The sequence below is a fragment of the Phyllostomus discolor genome, chromosome 14 (genome assembly GCF_004126475.2).
Source record: "Phyllostomus discolor isolate MPI-MPIP mPhyDis1 chromosome 14, mPhyDis1.pri.v3, whole genome shotgun sequence".
NCBI classification, from domain to species: Eukaryota; Metazoa; Chordata; class Mammalia; order Chiroptera; family Phyllostomidae; genus Phyllostomus; species Phyllostomus discolor.
Window position 1 is genome coordinate 6,716,111 of NC_040916.2, and position 18,440 is coordinate 6,734,550.

The window sequence follows — 18,440 nt, forward strand, 5'->3', positions numbered from 1 at the left end:
TGCAGTATTCTAAGCTTCTAGGGCTTTCTGGTTTTTTTTTCCTTATCTTGGTGTATAATCTAGTTAAAACAGCCCCCAGCTTCCTCTTTTGTTGGCTGAACATTTCCCAATTTGAAGATCATTCTCTTCAGGGAAGTAAACAAATGCAAAGTTAGTGAAAGTAGCCCAGCTTCCTCTCTGTCAACTCTCAACATCATGTCATGTATTGAAGCAGTGGCTCTCTCCCTTCCTCCTTGTTCTTTGACATGGCATGCTGTCTTCCTGCTCAGAAAGAATGAAGAGGGGTTAAGAGAAATGCAAGACAATATGAAACATAATAATTTCCATATAATAGGGATACCAGAAGGAGAAGAAAAACAGCAAGGGATAGAAAACCTATTTGAAAAAGGAATGATGGAAAACTTCCCTAATTATATGACAGAAAAACTCACACAAATCCAGGAAACACAGTGAATCCCAATCAAGAGGAACACAAAGAGGCCCACCTCAAGACACATCATAATTACAATGGCAAAATTTTGAGACAAAGAGAGAATCTTTCAGGCAGCAAGGGAGCCCCAATAAGGCTAGCAGCTGAGTTCTCAATGGAAACACTCCAAGCCAGAAGAGAATGGCAAGAAATATTCCAAGTAATGAGAACCAGAGGTCTGCAACCAAGGCTACTTTACCCAGCAAGGCTCTCAATCAAGACAGAAGATCAAATAAGAAGCTTCCCAGACAAAAGAAGTCTAAAAGAATACACCTCCACCAAACCAGCTTTGCAAGAGATGCTAAAGGGACTGCTTTAAGGAAATGAAGTAAAAGAGAGAGAGAGAGAGAGAGGAACACAGGTACGCAAATGGCAATGAATAAGTACCTATCAATAAGAACCTTAAATGTAAATGGATTAAATGCTCCAATTAAAAGACATAGAATGGCTGAATGGATAAGAAACCATGACCCACACATATGCTGCCTATGAGAGACCCACCTCAGAATAAAAGACCAATACAGGCTGAGAATGCAGGACTGGAAACAGATTTTCCAAGCAAACGGACAGGAAGAAAAAGCCAGGGTAGCAATACTCATATTAGACAAAATAGACTTCCAAAAAAAGGCCGTAAAGAGAGACCCAGAAGGTCACTTCATAATACTCAAGGGAAGAATCCACCAAGAAAACATAAACATTGTAAATATATATGCACCCAACATAGTAGCATGATGCATGCTCACCGGCCAGCAGTGAGAGTGGAACACTGTGGATGGCTCGTTGAAACACGAGAAAGACATACACAGTGACAAGCAGTTTTTGTGGGGAAGTAAAAACAGAATGGCAACTCTCTCTAGTGGGGAGATCACCTCGTCCCCATTCCCAAGCAGGTTTTTATTGAGAAAACAGAATTAGTTTGTGGATTCACAGTCTGGCAGAAAAGATCAAAAGATGTAGGTGACTTACAAAGGTGCAGACAGAACCCCTACTGGGATTCTGGGCAATGAATGGGGTTTTAACATATGAAAGGACTACAGGTTCCAAAGGTTTCCTGTCTGTGCCTTTAAATTCGAAGTTAATAACGTCCTCCAGCAAACATCTCACAGTATCTTGCATATTCTATGTACCAGTCCTGATTACCCCGGGGATCCACCGTTTCTGGTCTGGGCTGCACCGCCCCTGCTATTTCCACAGGACTGAGTTAACAGAGAAGACAAAGGCAGCCAGGAGACTTGGATTTCTAAAAAGGACTCAAGCTTTGACAAAGCCAAGGAGGCAGGGGTTGATGTCCATCACCCCTTGGTATCCACAGCTCCGAGTCTCTTCCCTTAGGGCATTCTCACATGATTGCATCTGTCTTACATTCATTCTCTTTCTTAGAGAATTGTTACCCGTCATTGACCACTGATCATGCAATGAGAGCCAGACATTAGAACAGGCAGCGTTCATGCCAGGGAAATAAGTTTTGTCTCCTTCATGGCTTCTGGTCTGGAGATCTTTCACTCAGCCTAAGTCACGGGGGGTTATAGATTCCTGAGACCAGGCAGGGCAGTCCCAACAGGAGCACATAAATACATAAAGAAAATCTTAGAGAACTTCAAGAAAGATATTGACAGCAACACAATTATAGTGGGGGATATTAACACCCCATTGTCAAAAATGGACAGATCTTCCAAACAAAATATCAACAAAGATACTGTGGCATTGAACAGTGCCACATTGTGGCAATGCCCTAGATGAAATGGACTTAACTGATATATACAGAGCCCTTCATCCCAAAGCAGCGAAATACACATTCTTTTCAAATGTACATGGAACATTTTCAAAGATACACCACATGATAGGACACAAAACAAGCCTCAACAAATTCAAGAAAATTGAAATCATACCAAGAATTTTCTCTGATCACAAGGGACTGAAAGTGGAAACCAACCCAAAGGAGAAAAACAATAAACACTCAAAATCATGAAGATAAAATAGCATGCTATTAAACAATGAATGGGTCAAAAATGAAATTAGGGAATGAATCAAAGATTTCTGGAAATGAAAATGAGCTCACAACAACCCAAAAACTATGCGACACAGGTAAGGCAGTCCTGAGAGGGAAGTTCATAGCAAAACAGGCCTACCTAAAAAAGATAGAAACCCTATGTCTACAAGATAGAAACCCTATGTCTACAAGAACTCAAAGAACAACAACAAAGACAGCCCAGAGCAAGAAGAAGGAAGGGAATAACCAAGATCAGACCAGAATTAAATGAAATAGATACTAAGACCACAATTCTAAGGATCAATGAATCCAGGAGTTGATTCTTTGAAAAGATAAACAAAATCGACAAGCCTTTAAGCAGACTCATCGAGGAAAAAAGAGAGAAGACCCAAATAAACACAATCAGAAATGAAAGAGGAGAGATTACAACTGATACTACAGAAACACAAAGGATTGTAATAAATTACTACAAAGAACTGTATGCCCAGAAATTTGAAAACCTAGATGAAATGGAGGAATTTCTAGAAAAATACAATCTTCCAAAACTCAGTGAAGTAGAGGCAGAAAGCCTGAACAGACCAATGATAGCAAAGGAATTTGAAGCAGTAATCAAAAAACTTCTGGCACACAAAAGCCCTGGACCAGATAGTTTCACAGGAGAATTCTACAAAGCATTTAAGGAAGAGATAACCCCTACCCTTGAAAGACTATTCCAAAAAAATCTAAAAAGATGGAACACTCCCAAACTCTTTTTATGAGGCCAACATCATCCTAATCCCAAAACCAGATAAAGACCCAACAAAGAAAGAAAACTTGAGGCCAATATCACTGATGATCAAAGACATGAAAATCCTCAACAAAATACTGGCAAACCGCATCCAACAATACATTACAAAGATCATATACCATGAACAAGTGGGATTCATTCTAAGGATGCAAGGATGGTACAATATTCACAAACCAGTAAATGTAATACATCACATAAACAAAAGCAAAGACAAAAATCACATGATCATATCAATAGATGCAGAAAAAGCATTTGATAATGTAGAGCACCCATTTATGATAAAATCACTCAGCAAACTAGGAATAGAGGGAGCATTCCTCAACATAACAAAGGCCATATATGAGAGACCTACAGCCAACATCATACTCAATGGGCAAAAACTAAAATATTTTCCCTAACATCAGGAACAAGACAAGGATATCTACTTTCACCACTTCTATTCAACATAGTACTGGAAGTTTTAGCCACAGCAATCAGACAAGAAAAGGAAATAAAAAGCATCCAAATCAGAAAGGAGAAAACAAAACTGTCAGTGTTTGCAGATGATATGATAGTATACATAGAAAGTTCAATAGACTCGGCCAAAAAACTACTTGACCTAATAAATGAATTTGGCAAAACAGCGGAATACAAAGTCAATATCCAGAAATCAAAGGCATTTCTGTACACCATCAATGAAACAGGAGATAAGAAATCAAGAAAACATCCTCATTTGATATAGTGAAAAGAAAAATAAACTACCTAGGAATAAACCAAACCAAAGAAGTAAACAACCTGTATTCAGAAAACTACATAACACTGAGGAAAGAAATCAAGGAAGATACAAACAAAGAAAATATATACCGTGTTCATGGATTGGAAGAATTAACATCATCAAAATGTCCATACTATCCAAAGCAATTTACACATTCAATGCAATACCTATGAAAGTACCAATGGCATATTTCACAGACATAGAACAAACACTGCAAAAATTTATTTGGAACCATAAACGACCCCAAATAGCTGCTGCAATTTTGAGAAAGAAGAGTAAAGTAGAAGGGATCACAATACCTGATACAAACTGTATTACAAGGCCACTGGAATCAAAACAGCCTGGTACTGGCATAAAAACAAGCACATGGACCAATGGAACAGAACAGAGAGCCCAGAAATAAACCCAAGTCTCTATGGTCAATTAATATTTAACAAAGGAGGCAGCAACATAAAATGGAGTAAAAATAGCCTTTTCAACAAATGGTGTTGGGAGAACTGGACAGCTACATGCAAAAAAAAAAATGAAACTTGAGCACCAACTTACACCATACACAAAAATAAATTCAGGTGGATAAAAGACTTAAATGTAAACCCTGACACCATTAAAATCATAGAGGAGAATGTAGGTAGGAAAATCTCAGATATTTTATGCAGACACATTTTTACTGACATGTCCCCTAGATGGAGAGATATAAAGGAAAGAATAAACAAATGGGTTCTCATCAAAATAAAAGCTTCTCTGCAGCTAAAGAAAACAGTATTAAAATAAAAAGAAAACCACATGTATGGGAAAATATATTTGCCAATGATACCTCAGACAAGGGTTTAATCTCCAAAATATATAAAGAATTTACACGACTCCACTCTAAGAAGACAAGCAACCCAATTAAATAACGGGTGAAGGACTTGAACAGACACTTCTCCAAGGAGGACATACAGAGGATCGAGAGACACAAGAAAAGATGTTCAGTATTGCTAGCTATCAGAGAGATACAAATTAAAACCACAATGAGATACCAATTCACACTGGTGAGAATGGCCATCATAAACAAAACAACAAACAAGTGATGGACATTGTTGTGGAGACAAGGGGACCCTGGTGCACTGTTGGTGGGACTGCAGACTGGTACAACCACTATGGAAAATATTATGAAACTCCCTTAGAAAACTAAAAATGGATCTGCCTTTTGGCCCAGCAATTCCAGTGCTGGGACTGTATCCTAAGAACACTGAAACACCAGTCCAAAAGAACCTTTGCACCCCAATGTTCATAGCAGCACAATTTACAACAGCTAAGTGCTGGAAGCAACCTATGTGCCCATTAGTAAATGAATGGATCAAAAAACTATGGTGCATTTACACAATGGAATTCTGTGTAGCAGAAAGAAAGAAAGAGCTCCTACCCTTTGCAACAGCATGGATGGAGCTGGAAAGCATTACGGTAAGTGAAATAAGCCAGGCAGTGAAAGACAAATGCCATATAATCTCACCTTTAACAGGAACCTAAACAACAAAACAAAGAAACAAGGAAAATATAGTCAAAGACACTGAAATAGAGGTCAGGCTGACAGAGACTAGAGGGGAGAGAAGAGGGTATTTCAGGGGAGAATGGGAAGGGTTTACAGGAACAAATATAAAGGACACATGGACAAAAACTAGCTGGGGGTTGAAATGGGAGGCAGTTGGGGAGGGATGGGTGGGTGGGCTGGAATGGGAATAAAAGGCAGAAAACTGTACTTGAACAATGACTAAAATAAAAAAATACAAAAAAAATCTATCCCAAGCTAAAAAGGAATTAAATTGTAGAATACACTGTTACACTGAAATATTATTAAGACAACAAACGTATTTTGGAAAACATATGCTGTGTGTGTCTGCTCTTATTTAAGATTACAGATTAAAGAATTACCAGTGGTGCTTCTAGGTAATGGACTTAAAGGTAATTTTCATTTATATTTTATAAATATTCTACAAGAAATCTGTATCTTCTTAAATATTTTTAAAGTAAAAATAAATAAATAAATATCTTTCTATGTTAATGTATACCTGCCAAAAATGACAGAGAATATGTTGTATCATTTGGAAAGCTTTAAAATGCCTAGGAGTAATCTCATACTTAGATATTAGACTTAAATTGTCCATAAAATGAGGTGTGTTTTTCAAAATGTTTTTATGAGTAGCATTTTAACACATTTTCCCCACTTCTATATCCTCCATTTTTCTGACTCAATATTTGGCAAAACGTTGGCAATATTGGCACTATATCCTTAATACTCACATTTTCCAACTTACTAGGATACAGTAGAACACATACTCAGTTATTTTTATTTCTTCTGAATCTGTGACTATTGGGTCAGGTGTGATATTTCATATTTGTGCTTTATCTCTATTTTATTAGTTGTGCCAGAGATTTTGTTTTTGTTTATTCGGTAAAGATGCCATACTGTGTGCTGCATCATATTACTAACCAATAGAATAATGCCAAATGCCTTCTATAGAAAGAGAACTGAATTAATTAATTACATTGAAATAACATGAAAGTTCTCACTTAAAATGAGACACTTAAGATATGACACATTTATTGAAATAATGTTAATGGAGAAGGGCAGGAGCCATCACATCGTGATCACTGAATCTACATTGTGCAAAGACATGTCTGTACATTAGAAAAGATTAGACAAGAGCAGAGAGAGGTGTTGTGAATATTCACATTTAGTGAATTGGATTTTTAAAAACCTGGTTGCCAAAATGTATAAATATAGCTTATAAGATATTGAAGTTTTGTTTAACTTGCTGTCCCCTCTTTAGGTATTCATTGCAGGCCACCCCCAGCCATAGCCCATGGAGATTATTATAGCATCAACAGAGAGTATTTCCCATATGGAACGGTGGTGACCTATAGCTGCACTAATCGAAAGACAAGGGAAAAGTTTGTCCTTGTGGGTGAGAAGTCAATCTTTTGCACCAGCCAAGACAATCATTTCGGCACCTGGAGTGGCCCTCCGCCTCAGTGCCTCATACCTAATAAATGCACCCCTCCAGAAGTTGAAAATGGAATAAGGGTGTCTGAGAACAGAAGCTTCTTCTCCTTAAATGAAATCGTGAGGTTTAGGTGTGAGCCTGGCTTTGTCATGAAAGGATCCTCCAGTGTGCGATGCCAGGCCCAAAACAGATGGGAGCCAGAGTTGCCCAGCTGCTTCCGGGGTGAGTCTGACTGAGGCTTTGAAGGGGCCTGCACAGGACCCGGGCTGTAGGAGGACCAGGGTATTGGTGTATGTTCTGGGGAGAAGATGCGTGGTGAAGAGTGTGAGGGAAGTTTCTTGGGATGAAGCATGAAATAAACAAGGGATATGTGTGTGTGTGTGTGTGTGTGTGTGCACATTCTGTGCTTGTGCCTTCATCTGGAGAAGCAAGAGCTTAATTAATCAAGAAAGGAGATATTTGGGACTCTCATATTGGATAATTCTGAGGCCACACAGCTGGCTCTCAGTTACATGGGAAAAATGATGTGAATTTTCTGGTCAACTGTGTCATAAGTACTTCATATGCATTATCTCACAACCTTCCTTTCAATTAGTGTTAATCACTTATCTATATGACACTGAAGTTAGTTTGGTCTTTCAGAGGTTAAGTAAATCGTCCAAATCAGGTGCCAGTAAGTGGCATATGCAAGAATAGAATGCATGTGTGTCACACCTTGGAGCTTGAATGCTGTGGTTCTTTCCATATTTCTATCAGCACCCATCACAGAAAGAAAGACTGTTTATCAGGACCAACATCCTAGCTTCAGAATAGTCACAAGGACCTTAGAGTGTATCTATTCTGTTCTACATCATACATTTTACCATCAGGAATATGAAGTTAAAAGTGAAAGTATCTTTCTAAAAGACAAAGAGATTTTTCGTTCACCTTTCATTAGATATCAATTAGGCTAACATTAAAATGAGTTTTCATGCTCTAAGCACACATCAAAAGGGCTGAAACATTGACTCACATAGTCTCTAAGCAATGTGCCCTCTCTTTACAAGGACAGGCATATTGAGGGGCTTTTGTTCTTGATGGCTTGTTTTGTCTTCTTATGCCAAAATTGCTGGCTTAGGAGTGGCTTGGTAAATAATTGTGGTGGATACACAGGGATAGAGGTGAAGCTCACTGTGCTGCCACCAACCTGTATTAGCTTGTGTGATCACTGAGAGAGCAGCTGGCAGGACAAACAGACAGAGATATAAATATGAATTTTGCTAACTTCAATCATAAGAACACGATAACAGAGATGAAGGGAAGTCTGTTAAATAGATTTACACTCAGGCAATCTTCTCATTATCTGAAAGCTGAAGCTGTAAATTAGATGACCTTTTAGCAAATATGTGCATGGGGAAGCCCACCAATACTAATACCTTTGTACTAAACAGCCAGCACCATAAGAAGTGTTCCTGTGCCTGGTGAACTGATGGATATGTTCTAAACCTCATGCAGGGAAAGAGTAGGTTCTAATTCTCTAGGTCTCACTCATGGATGGACTTTGGCTACATCTCTCCCTTATTCTTAACTTCCACATGAGTAAAATGCAGACATTGAGGGATCAGTTGTTTTTCTTGGTTAGACCTAAACTGCTCTAAGTATTCTGGAGTCTCTAACTCCTTAGATGGGTTAAGATTTAGCAAAAAAACATTTCCCCACAATTCATAATAACTTTTACTTGTTCTCTCCTCAGTATGTCAGCCACCTCCAGAAATCCTGCATGGTAAGCACACCCTCAGTGACAGGGACAGCTTCTCCCCTGGGCAGGAAGTGTTCTACAGCTGTGAGCCTGGCTATGACCTCAGAGGTGCTGCCTCTCTGCGCTGTACACCCCAGGGGGACTGGAGTCCCGCAGTACCCAGATGCACAGGTACATACACTCTTGTCTGGTTTGAAGTTTTTAGCTTGGGGCTTTATTCTCCACCTGCCTGTGTTATCTCTGTTTTCCTATTTCTCCAGTGAAATCATGTGCCTACTTCTTGGACCAACTTCCTAATGGCCGTGTGCTCCTTCCACTTAATCTCCAGCTTGGAGCAAAAGTGTCCTTCGTTTGTGATGAGGGGTGAGTGTGATCTTGCCAGGCCTTCTGGAGACTGAAATTGGACTTAGAAGTTCATTCAAAAGGGGAGGTTTGTGTGCGGCAAAAAACAAAACAAAACAAAACAAAAAAAACATGTCAGGAGCATTAAATTTTGAAAGTGTGTAAGAAAAGTAAGAGTAAGATTTTGCTGCCAGTGTTTTCCTCTAGGACCCTTATGGTGTCACAACTTATATTTATGTCTTTTATTCACCTTGAATTTATTTTGTGTTTGGTGTAAGTTGGTGATCGAGTCTCATTTTTTTGCATATAGCTGTGCAGATCTCCAACACCTTTTGTTAAAGAGTATCTCTTTACTCCATTTTATGCTTCTTTTTTCTCTGTCTAATATCAATTGACCATTCAGAGTTGGGTTCATTTCTGGGCTGTCTGTTCTGAGTGGAACAGTCCATTGGTCTAGGTGTCTCTTCTTATGCCAGTACCAGGGTGTTTTTATTACCGTGGCCTTGTAATACAGTTTGATATCAGGTATTTGAGACAGCATGGATGTAATTGGAGAGAATTGTGTTAAATGAAATCAGTCAGGCAATTAGGGAAATATGCCATATGATCTCACCTTTAACTGGAACATAATCAACAAAAGGGAAAAGCAAGCAAAGTATAACCAGAGACACTGAAAGTAAGAAAAATCTGACAGTAACCAGAAGGCAGGTGAGAGGGATTAATGGAGGGAAGGGTTTTCAGGAACTACCATAAAGGATGCATGGACAAAACCAAGGGGGAAGGTGGAAGCCAGGGAGGAAGGGGAAGGGGATTTGGCTGGGATGGAGGGGAGTGGTGGGGGGAAAATGCAGACAACTATAACTGAACAACAATAAAATAATTTAAACAAAAACCAAACAAACTAAAAGAAAAGCAAGAGTAAGAAACAGGCGGAACTAATAATATGAGTTATGAAGGGAAAATTGGGACATATATTAAATGGCATGTATAAATATAATACAATGAGTGATTATGGATATTTATATTATACCTTGGGGAACAAAAGACATATTTTCCAAGGAGAGAAGGCTAAGAATAATTTGGAGAGTCCCAAGAAAAATTTGATGTGTTAGAAAAAGCTTATTTAAAATAATTAAGATTATTTAAGAATTATCAGTCATTTCTTTAAAAGTCAAATTTGTAATAAGAGCAAAAGTATAACACTAAGAATTTTAATCTAATCATATATCTACTGGTCAGTAATGGGTTAGGTGCTCTGAATTGTGATCATGGTGGCTGATGTGATGTTTTCAGGTAAGGTCATTAACTTGTTTGTGTGAATCTGGTGCTCTTCACTGTGTGCACATCTGGGCATGGGGAGGATCAAGCATGAGCAATGAAAGACCTGGCTCAGGCAGTTCCAAGGAATCCTAGCAGGCACCCAATGCCAGTACCCAATAAGATTTAGGAGCCACTACGGTCCCATGTAACATTGAGAACTTTGGATGGTTTCATACAAAGTAATTTCCGATCTCCTTTCCTTTTCCTCTAGAGTTTTCAGAGATACTCTCCAATGGCCCAATGTGCTGTCGTGAGCCTCCCTCACAGCCGTCACCGATGTAGAGACAAAAGAACAAGCTTTGTTCTCTTTGCAGTTATTCTCTGTTTTGTCTTGTTTTTCAGTCCAAACTGGGAGCTGTTTTAGTTTTTCTCTCACTATCAGAATTAGATGGCTGTTGAGTTAGAAGACTGAGTTTTCCATCAGGGCAATGAGTAGATTTATCAGGTTTGTCTTGGAACAATCAGCTAGAGATTCACTTCTCAGTGTCTGAGTCCAAGATCAAGGAGATGGCTGCTCTACTATGACTGCCTTCTTCAAGGCTGGGACTCAATGTTATGTGACCAGCTGACAGTGTTTTACTGTTCTCCCCTACTGGAGGCTGTGATCTGTCCAGATTGGAGTGGCCTCCAAACCTGTGCCATCTGTTGGTTTCAGATGCTAAGATGTTTGGTATACTGAACAGCTCACCTATTCATTACCTTTATCTTCTTTAGATTCTACCTCAAAGGCAGTTCTGCTAGTTATTGTGTCTTGGCCGGAATGGAAAGCCTTTGGAATAGCAGTGTCCCTGTGTGTGAACGTAAGTAAAAGGAAAAATACTTTAGAACAATTTCTCCCTTAACCTGGTTATTATTTTGACCTATGGCCACTCCTGGGTGGTTCTTCTGTTTTTTATTCTGAATTATTGTGAAATAGTTGCTGACTTTATGTGTATTTATCTGTGATCAGTTTGTTGTGAAGCACTGTGCTGTGCACCATAAGTTTGGGGAAACATTTGCTCTCTCTCTCTCTGTCATTTTGAATTCCGTGTTCTATGAGACATATCCTAGGTTCCCTTTAGGTAAGGAGAGATTAAATAATGTGAAGCTTTGATGAATATTTTCTTCCTTACTTTCCTAATTCTTTGTTTTTAATTTTTTTTCTATCAGCATGCAATCACTCTAAAATTTTTCTATTTGTTTTCTGACATAAAAATATAAAACATTTTTTACTTTAGATGCATATTACCACTTATATTTTGTACTTTAATAGTTCTGTTTCATTGTATTTTTATTACCATATAACCTGTCCCCCAATGCTCTTCTACCTCCATCCAAATCCCTGGACTCCAGCAATCATCACACTGTTGTCATCCTTCATAAGGTTTTTCATTTTAAGGCCAATCATTTTACCCCACACCTACTGCCCAGAACTGTCAACCCATTCTCTAACTATGAGTCTGTCTCTATTAAAAAATTCATTCATTCCCACAACTATTTACTGGGCACATACTATGTACTTGTTGTTCTTCTCAGCACTGGTGTTATAGCAGTGAACCAGTTAATTCTCTCTCCCCATATTATTTTTACCCAAGTGGGGAGATGATCAGGAAATACAAAGAACAAATAAGTATTATGGATATGATAGATCAGAGGAATGAAAGAATGAAAGGAAAGTCAGGAGCCACATTTCATGAGGTAAACACTGCAAGACTACTTGTGCTCTCAGTGTGTCCCTAAATAAATTACGTTGAACAATTCATAAGTAATAAGCTGATTCAAAAAGTGATTCTCTGATGTGTAGTGTCAATACCTAGTTCTTCTATTCTTCCCATTTATATGTTGCCCAATAGAAGACAAGACTTTGCTTTGTCTTTTGGTATTAAAAATTGGAATATATATACCCACATATGCATACATATAAAATATTACTACCATGTTCACTTTGCCAAAAATGTACTCAGAGATCAAATGTACTTTCTATAGTAAAATATATGAGAATAACTTACATGTAGATGTCTGCTATGCATGAAGCCCAATGTTTCTTGATGAGACATAATAAGTGGCTGGCCTAGTGACATATATTAGAGCTCACTTGTTGACTGAACTATCTTTCTTACTTTTCATGACTCTTGCTGGTTGAAGTAGCTCCCTCCAAACCCTAAGGCTACTTAGAAATGCCAATTAGAACTGAGGAGGGGAGTGTTTTAAACAGACAAGCAGATAATAGAGAGAAGTAAATATTTGAAGCCTTGCTGAAAGTAAAGAAGAAAATTAAATCATAAACAGATCCATACATTTGAAAAACACAGCAATCTGAATGGTTTAGAATTATCACAATGACCAAAGATGCTTCAATTCATTGTGTCAGCATCCTGTCATCATCAAGATTGATGACCGGTATAAATACATTATCAAGGAAGAGTTTCATATCTTTAGGGTGATAGTACCTGAGGATACATTGTAGAAATATTTCTCGAGGATGGAAGCTCCTTGGGGGACAACGACTTTGCCTGTGCCATATGCCAGGGCCCTAATGAATTGTGGCTGGCACAGATTAACTACTGCTCAACTAATATTTATTAAGTACCTGAGTGAGTTAGATTTCAAAGGGTTAATTTTTTTAAATTTTGGAACTTAATTTAAGGGTGTCAAGTTTTATTATCCAAAAGACTTAACTATCAGGGAGACTCAAGACAAGTCCACTTGTTATGTACTTTTTCAATGAAAAATGACATTGAGATCTTATTTCATTTGGCTCATCTCATCCAAGGCCTACACCAAAGAGGTACTGTCACAAATGATTTTTAGGTAGCACCAACTCTAACACCCTATGACTGTGGAATAACTCTGGAGAAAACTCCTCAATGAAACTCACAGCCTTTGCTTCTTTCCAGAAATCGTATGTCCAAATCCACCAGATATCCATAATGGAAGACACACAGGAAAACCTCTGGAAATCTTTCCTTATGGAAAAGAAGTAACTTACACATGTGACCCCCACACAGACAGAGGGACGACCTTCATTCTCACTGGGGAGAGCACCATACGCTGCACAAGTGACAGTCAAGGGAATGGGATTTGGAGTGGCCCTGCCCCTCGCTGTGGACATCCAGGTTAGTGCACACTACCCCACATCCTAAATGGTTCCAGAATACCTAAGGCAGAACTTCCAAAATTTGGGGAGTGTGCAACACTTTTAATTGCTCTGTAGACAAACACCACAGATGCTTTCAGCCAGTTTGGCCTAGGTTGTAAATTAAAATAATGCTTCTTTGGTTCTTTGCCTCCAGTCATTGTAGTCATTGAATTCTTTTCACTGCAGTAAAAGGGAAGTGAACAGGAATATGAACCCAAAAGAAAATGCAAAATAAAGAAAGTGTGTATATCTAAGGTCTGGAGAATGTTTCTGAAGACATCCAACCACTCTAAGACACCCATCTTCAGGACATGAAAGACAGAAAGGAGAAAGTGAATTGTAGAAGGGGCCCTAGTCTTCACCTTACTTACTGACAACTGAGAAACTCTGAGAGAAAAGAACCATCCTAAAAGGAAAAGGACCAAGGTCTAGTCTCCCAGAATCATTTTTGCCTCCACTGTCCTCCTCCATCACCATGGCTTTAATGCCAGGTGCACTTAAGAGCCTGTTTATCAATGTAGAGACCTAGTCCATACTCACTGAATCTATAGTGAGAGACAGTCTTCCCTTAAGTTCTGTGATTTTCTGTTTCATCAGAACCCTATCTGAGATGGCAACCCTTGTGTTATCATCTAGATTATTAGACTGGAGACATCTTCATGTGTGATTTGTCCTTAGGGGTAAATTTCAATCATACTGGGGACTCCCTAAACTGGAAGTTAAGAGAACTAATATTTGGCTTTAAGATAAAAGTCAAAAGGTGATATAAATAAACTAATATCCCATGGAAAATATTAAAAATAACTCAATATTTATAGAGAGAGAAATTATTGAGTAATCTCAAGAGGTGAGAAATTGCTTGATGATCTTCCAAATGAAAATACTGTGGGTGCAGAATTGGCTATGGTATAACCATTTCTATGTGAAGGAATAATTGGAAGAGAGGTGGAGGACAGCTGAAAGAAAAACTAAAAGAGAAGGTATTGTCAAAACCAAGTGGAAATGATTTCTATTTTTCCAAGCATGTGTACTTTATTGGACTCACATTTTGAATCCGAAGTGAGCCTAGAGCTAATAGGCCATAGGAGCTTGGAGCTAAAGCTAGAATTTAATTCAATATACACCTCCAACAATGTCTTCTTGTAATGGTAAGTACAGTATGTTAGTTTGTTTTATTTTAAGGAGATGCTATCAGTTCCTCTTGTGTCAAAATGGCTTGCTTAGGAACCAGACCTACAGAACTGGTGGCTGCTTCCTAGTGTCAAGAAATACCTTGAGTTCTCCATTCATGCTTGAGAGGCCCCCATGGGGGACTTGATCCACTAAAGGACAGGGAAACCAGACAGGATGGTGGAACCTGGGCAGGAGAGCCCTTTCCCAGAAAAAAATGTGGAAAAGAATTGAAGCTGTCTTTTACAGTAAATTATATGAGCAAAGCGACCAAAGAGTGGAATACCCTTTCAGAAAGTATACTTTCTAAAGGGCCTGTGCTAATAATGGAACTTCCCCTCCCAAGGCTATGTGGAAATTATCTCTCCAGGACTAAAAGTTTCTTTTGCTCTGACACTGAATCTCACGGGAGAGAGAAATAAGGTCCCTGGGTATCTTTATGTTAAATGTGATGTTCTTGATATTTTGTTTCCTAGGTTACTGTAATGCCCCAGGTCATTTTCAGTTTGCTAAGCTGAAAACGCAAACCAATGAATCTGAGTTTCCTGTTGGGACATCACTAAAGTATGAATGCCTCCCTGGGTACTATAGGAAGTCCTTCTCTATCAGTTGTCTAGACAACCTGGAGTGGTCAAGTGCCAAGGATGTCTGTCGACGTGAGTAAACCTTGCATTGGAGCTTTTCCATGTCTGTCAAATTATCCATAGGATCTTTGGATATCTAAGTTTTCCACGTTTAGAGACAAGAAAACTTTGCTTCTCACAAGTGTCCACATGGGTGGATGTAAGAGTCAGTGTTGTAGATCATCCCTAACTATTAGTTGACACATTTGCTTCTGACAATTTTCCAAGAAATATTTGCAGGAAAAGCAACATCTTTTACAGGAAAAAATAAAGAAGATAAATTGTTTGAATAACCAGGTAGGAAGAAACTACCATGCAATAAAGCCATAATTAACCTTTACATTTTGATGACAAATTTCAGGAGAGATAAGACAGGTCTAGATGGGAGGTCTGTCTTAATGTGGTGTCTAGTAGGCAGCCCAACTCAGTTGGGTAAGTCAAAAATATGTGGAACCTTCAGAATTGCATGTACTTGTTGGAAAGCTACACAGTGAGGTTGGGACCTCATGTACTACAAAAGTTCGGATTACTCTACCTGGCTCCAAAATCTGTTTCTTGCCACAGGTAAAGTATGCAGAACTCCTCCAGATCCAGTGAATGGAATGGTACACGTAGACACAGACACCCAGTTTGGATCCAGAATTAAGTATACTTGTAATACAGGGTAAGTTGGCCATAACACCTCTTGATTCAAGATTTGCAGAATGGCAATACTACCGTTTAGTCACACCACAGTAGGAAGGGGACTAGACTATAACCATCTGCTGCTTAAAAGCCTGACTTAGGTGTTTCAGTTTCTGATTGAAATGAACAAAGGTATGATAAGATAAAGGGGGAAATGTGTAATCTTTCTGGAAAACAGGACAGTGCATACAACAAAAGCGAGGTCCTCACCATGTGCAAAGGAAGAAAATGTGGGGAGAGCACAGCCAAACCATACAAAGAGCCCTAACTGAGAGTGCACATTGCTGGAACAAAGGGAAGGCCATGGAGCATTGTGTGAGAAAACAAATCTTAAAGGTAAATGCACTATTAGTTTGCTAGGGCTGCCATAACAAAGTACCAGAAACTGGGTGTCTGAGAACAACAGGAATGTATTCTCAGGCAGTTTTGGAGTCCAGAAGTTCAAAATTAAGGTGCTGGCACACCATGATCCCTTCAAAGCCTCAGAGGGAGGTTCTCTCCTTACTTCTGCCAGCTACTGGTAGCCTCAGTCCTTCCTTGGCGTGTGGCTGCATCACACCCACTTCTGCCTCTGTCTTCCCATGGCCGACTTCCTTTTGCATCTGTGTCTCCCCCTCCCTCCTGTGGCACACAGCATTTCTCCTCTCTGTATGGCTCTATGTCCAAAGTTCTATCTTTATAAAGATGCCATTCCTATTGGATTAGGGCTACCCTAATGGCCTCATATAGACTTGATTACATCCTCAAAGACCTTACTTCCAAATGAGGTCACATTCATGAGGACTGGGGTTTAGGACTTTAACATACCTTTTTGAAGAACACTATACAGCCCTGTAAAAGGGCCCATGTGAAAATGTCCAACATAAAATCTGTACTCGGTGGTTGTCATGCCCTTGGTGGTTACCCTTGCTCAGCACACAGTGGACTCTTGACTACAGCAGCTGAGCCCATTAGAGAATCTGGGCTACAATTGTGCCACAGTTGGCACTGGAGAGGCATTTATGGTCCTCAGCAAACGTAAGTGCCACCCAAGGCCTAGAAGACCAGAGTACATGTAATCTGACAAAGTAAAATTAGAGTAAATCTAAACAATTTCTTTCTCTGAGCACTTTTAAGTACAGTCTCCAAATACTCTGACTGTTCCCTCTTCATCTTGCATTACTGAGTGAGGTGAACCTGTCTATGGTATGAAACAGGAAACCATTAAGCTCATGACAAATCCCAGAAAAAATGTAAACAGATCAATTTGAAGAATCAGTATTTCTTCTTACAAAACATAGTTACTTCCAAGAGATCAGGAAGACTTTTAGAAAAATGTCTGGTTTGTGTATATTTTTAATTTTAATTTTACTGTTGACGCTGTTACAATATTCCAGCTCCACACTTTTGCCCATCTCCACTGAGACCATGGCCCATCTTCCCCCTGGCCATCACCACACTGTTGGCTGTGTCTGTAGGTTCTGCAACTATGTTCTTTGACATTTCCCTTCATGTTCTCTTATCCAGTCCCCATCCCCTCCCCTCTGACAGCTGTCAGTCTGTTCCATGGATCCATGCTTCTGCATCTATTTTGTTCATGAGTTTCTTTTGTTCATTAGACTCTACATATAAATGAAAAAAACATGGTATTTTTCTCTCTTTGATGGGCTTATTTTACTTAGCATGATTACTTCTACCCTTGAAAATTTCAGGGGCCATCTGTGTGTCTTCTTTGGAAAAGTGTCTATTGAGGTCCTTCAACCATTTTTTTCTCATATTTTGTATTTGTTACACTTTCCTTGTTGTTCCAGTACAGTTGTCTCCATTTTCACCCTACCATGCTACCCTGCCCCACCCAGCCACACTTCACATCCTCAAACCTACTCCCTTTGGCTTGGTCCATTTGTCCTTTTTACATGTTTTTGAAGGCCCTTCCCCTATTATCCCTCTCCCCTGTCCTCTCTGGTTACTGTCAGTTTGTTCTTGATTTCATTGTCTCTGATTGTATTTTGCCTGCTTCTTTGTTTTGTTGGTTAGGTTGCACTTATAGGTGAGGTCATATGGTATTTCTCTTTCACTGACCGGCTTATTTCACTTAGCATAATGTTTGCCAGTTCCATCAGTGCTGTCCCAAAGAGTAGGAGCTCCTTTCTTTCTGCTGCATAGTATTCCTGTGTGTAAATATACCACAGGTTTTTTTATCCTCTCATTTACTGATGGGCACTTAGGTTGCTTCCAGTACTTGGCTATTGTAAATTGTGCTGCTAGGAACACTGGGGTGCATAGGTTCTTTTGGATTGATGGTTCAGGATCCTCAGAGTATAACCCCAACAGTGGTACTGCTGGGTCAAAAGGCAGTTCCATTTTTAGTTTTCTGAGGAAGTTCCATACTGTTTTCCACAGTGGCTGCACCAGCCTGCATCCCTACTAACAGTGCACTAGGGTTTCCTTTTCTCCACAACTTCACCAGCCCTTGTTGTTT

The 18,440-nt window shown here is 39.3% G+C and overlaps 1 protein-coding gene across 1 annotated transcript in view; it reads left to right on the forward strand.

Moving 5' to 3' along the window:
* Nucleotides 1–18,440, forward strand: part of CR1 (complement C3b/C4b receptor 1 (Knops blood group)) — a 251,622-nt gene that overhangs the window by 41,325 nt on the left and 191,857 nt on the right. Inside the window, 7 exon segments of the mRNA XM_036014974.1 lie at nucleotides 6,811–7,206; nucleotides 8,717–8,893; nucleotides 8,983–9,085; nucleotides 11,099–11,184; nucleotides 13,261–13,479; nucleotides 15,149–15,328; nucleotides 15,860–15,959. Coding sequence (XP_035870867.1) covers nucleotides 6,811–7,206; nucleotides 8,717–8,893; nucleotides 8,983–9,085; nucleotides 11,099–11,184; nucleotides 13,261–13,479; nucleotides 15,149–15,328; nucleotides 15,860–15,959 — 1,261 coding nt within the window.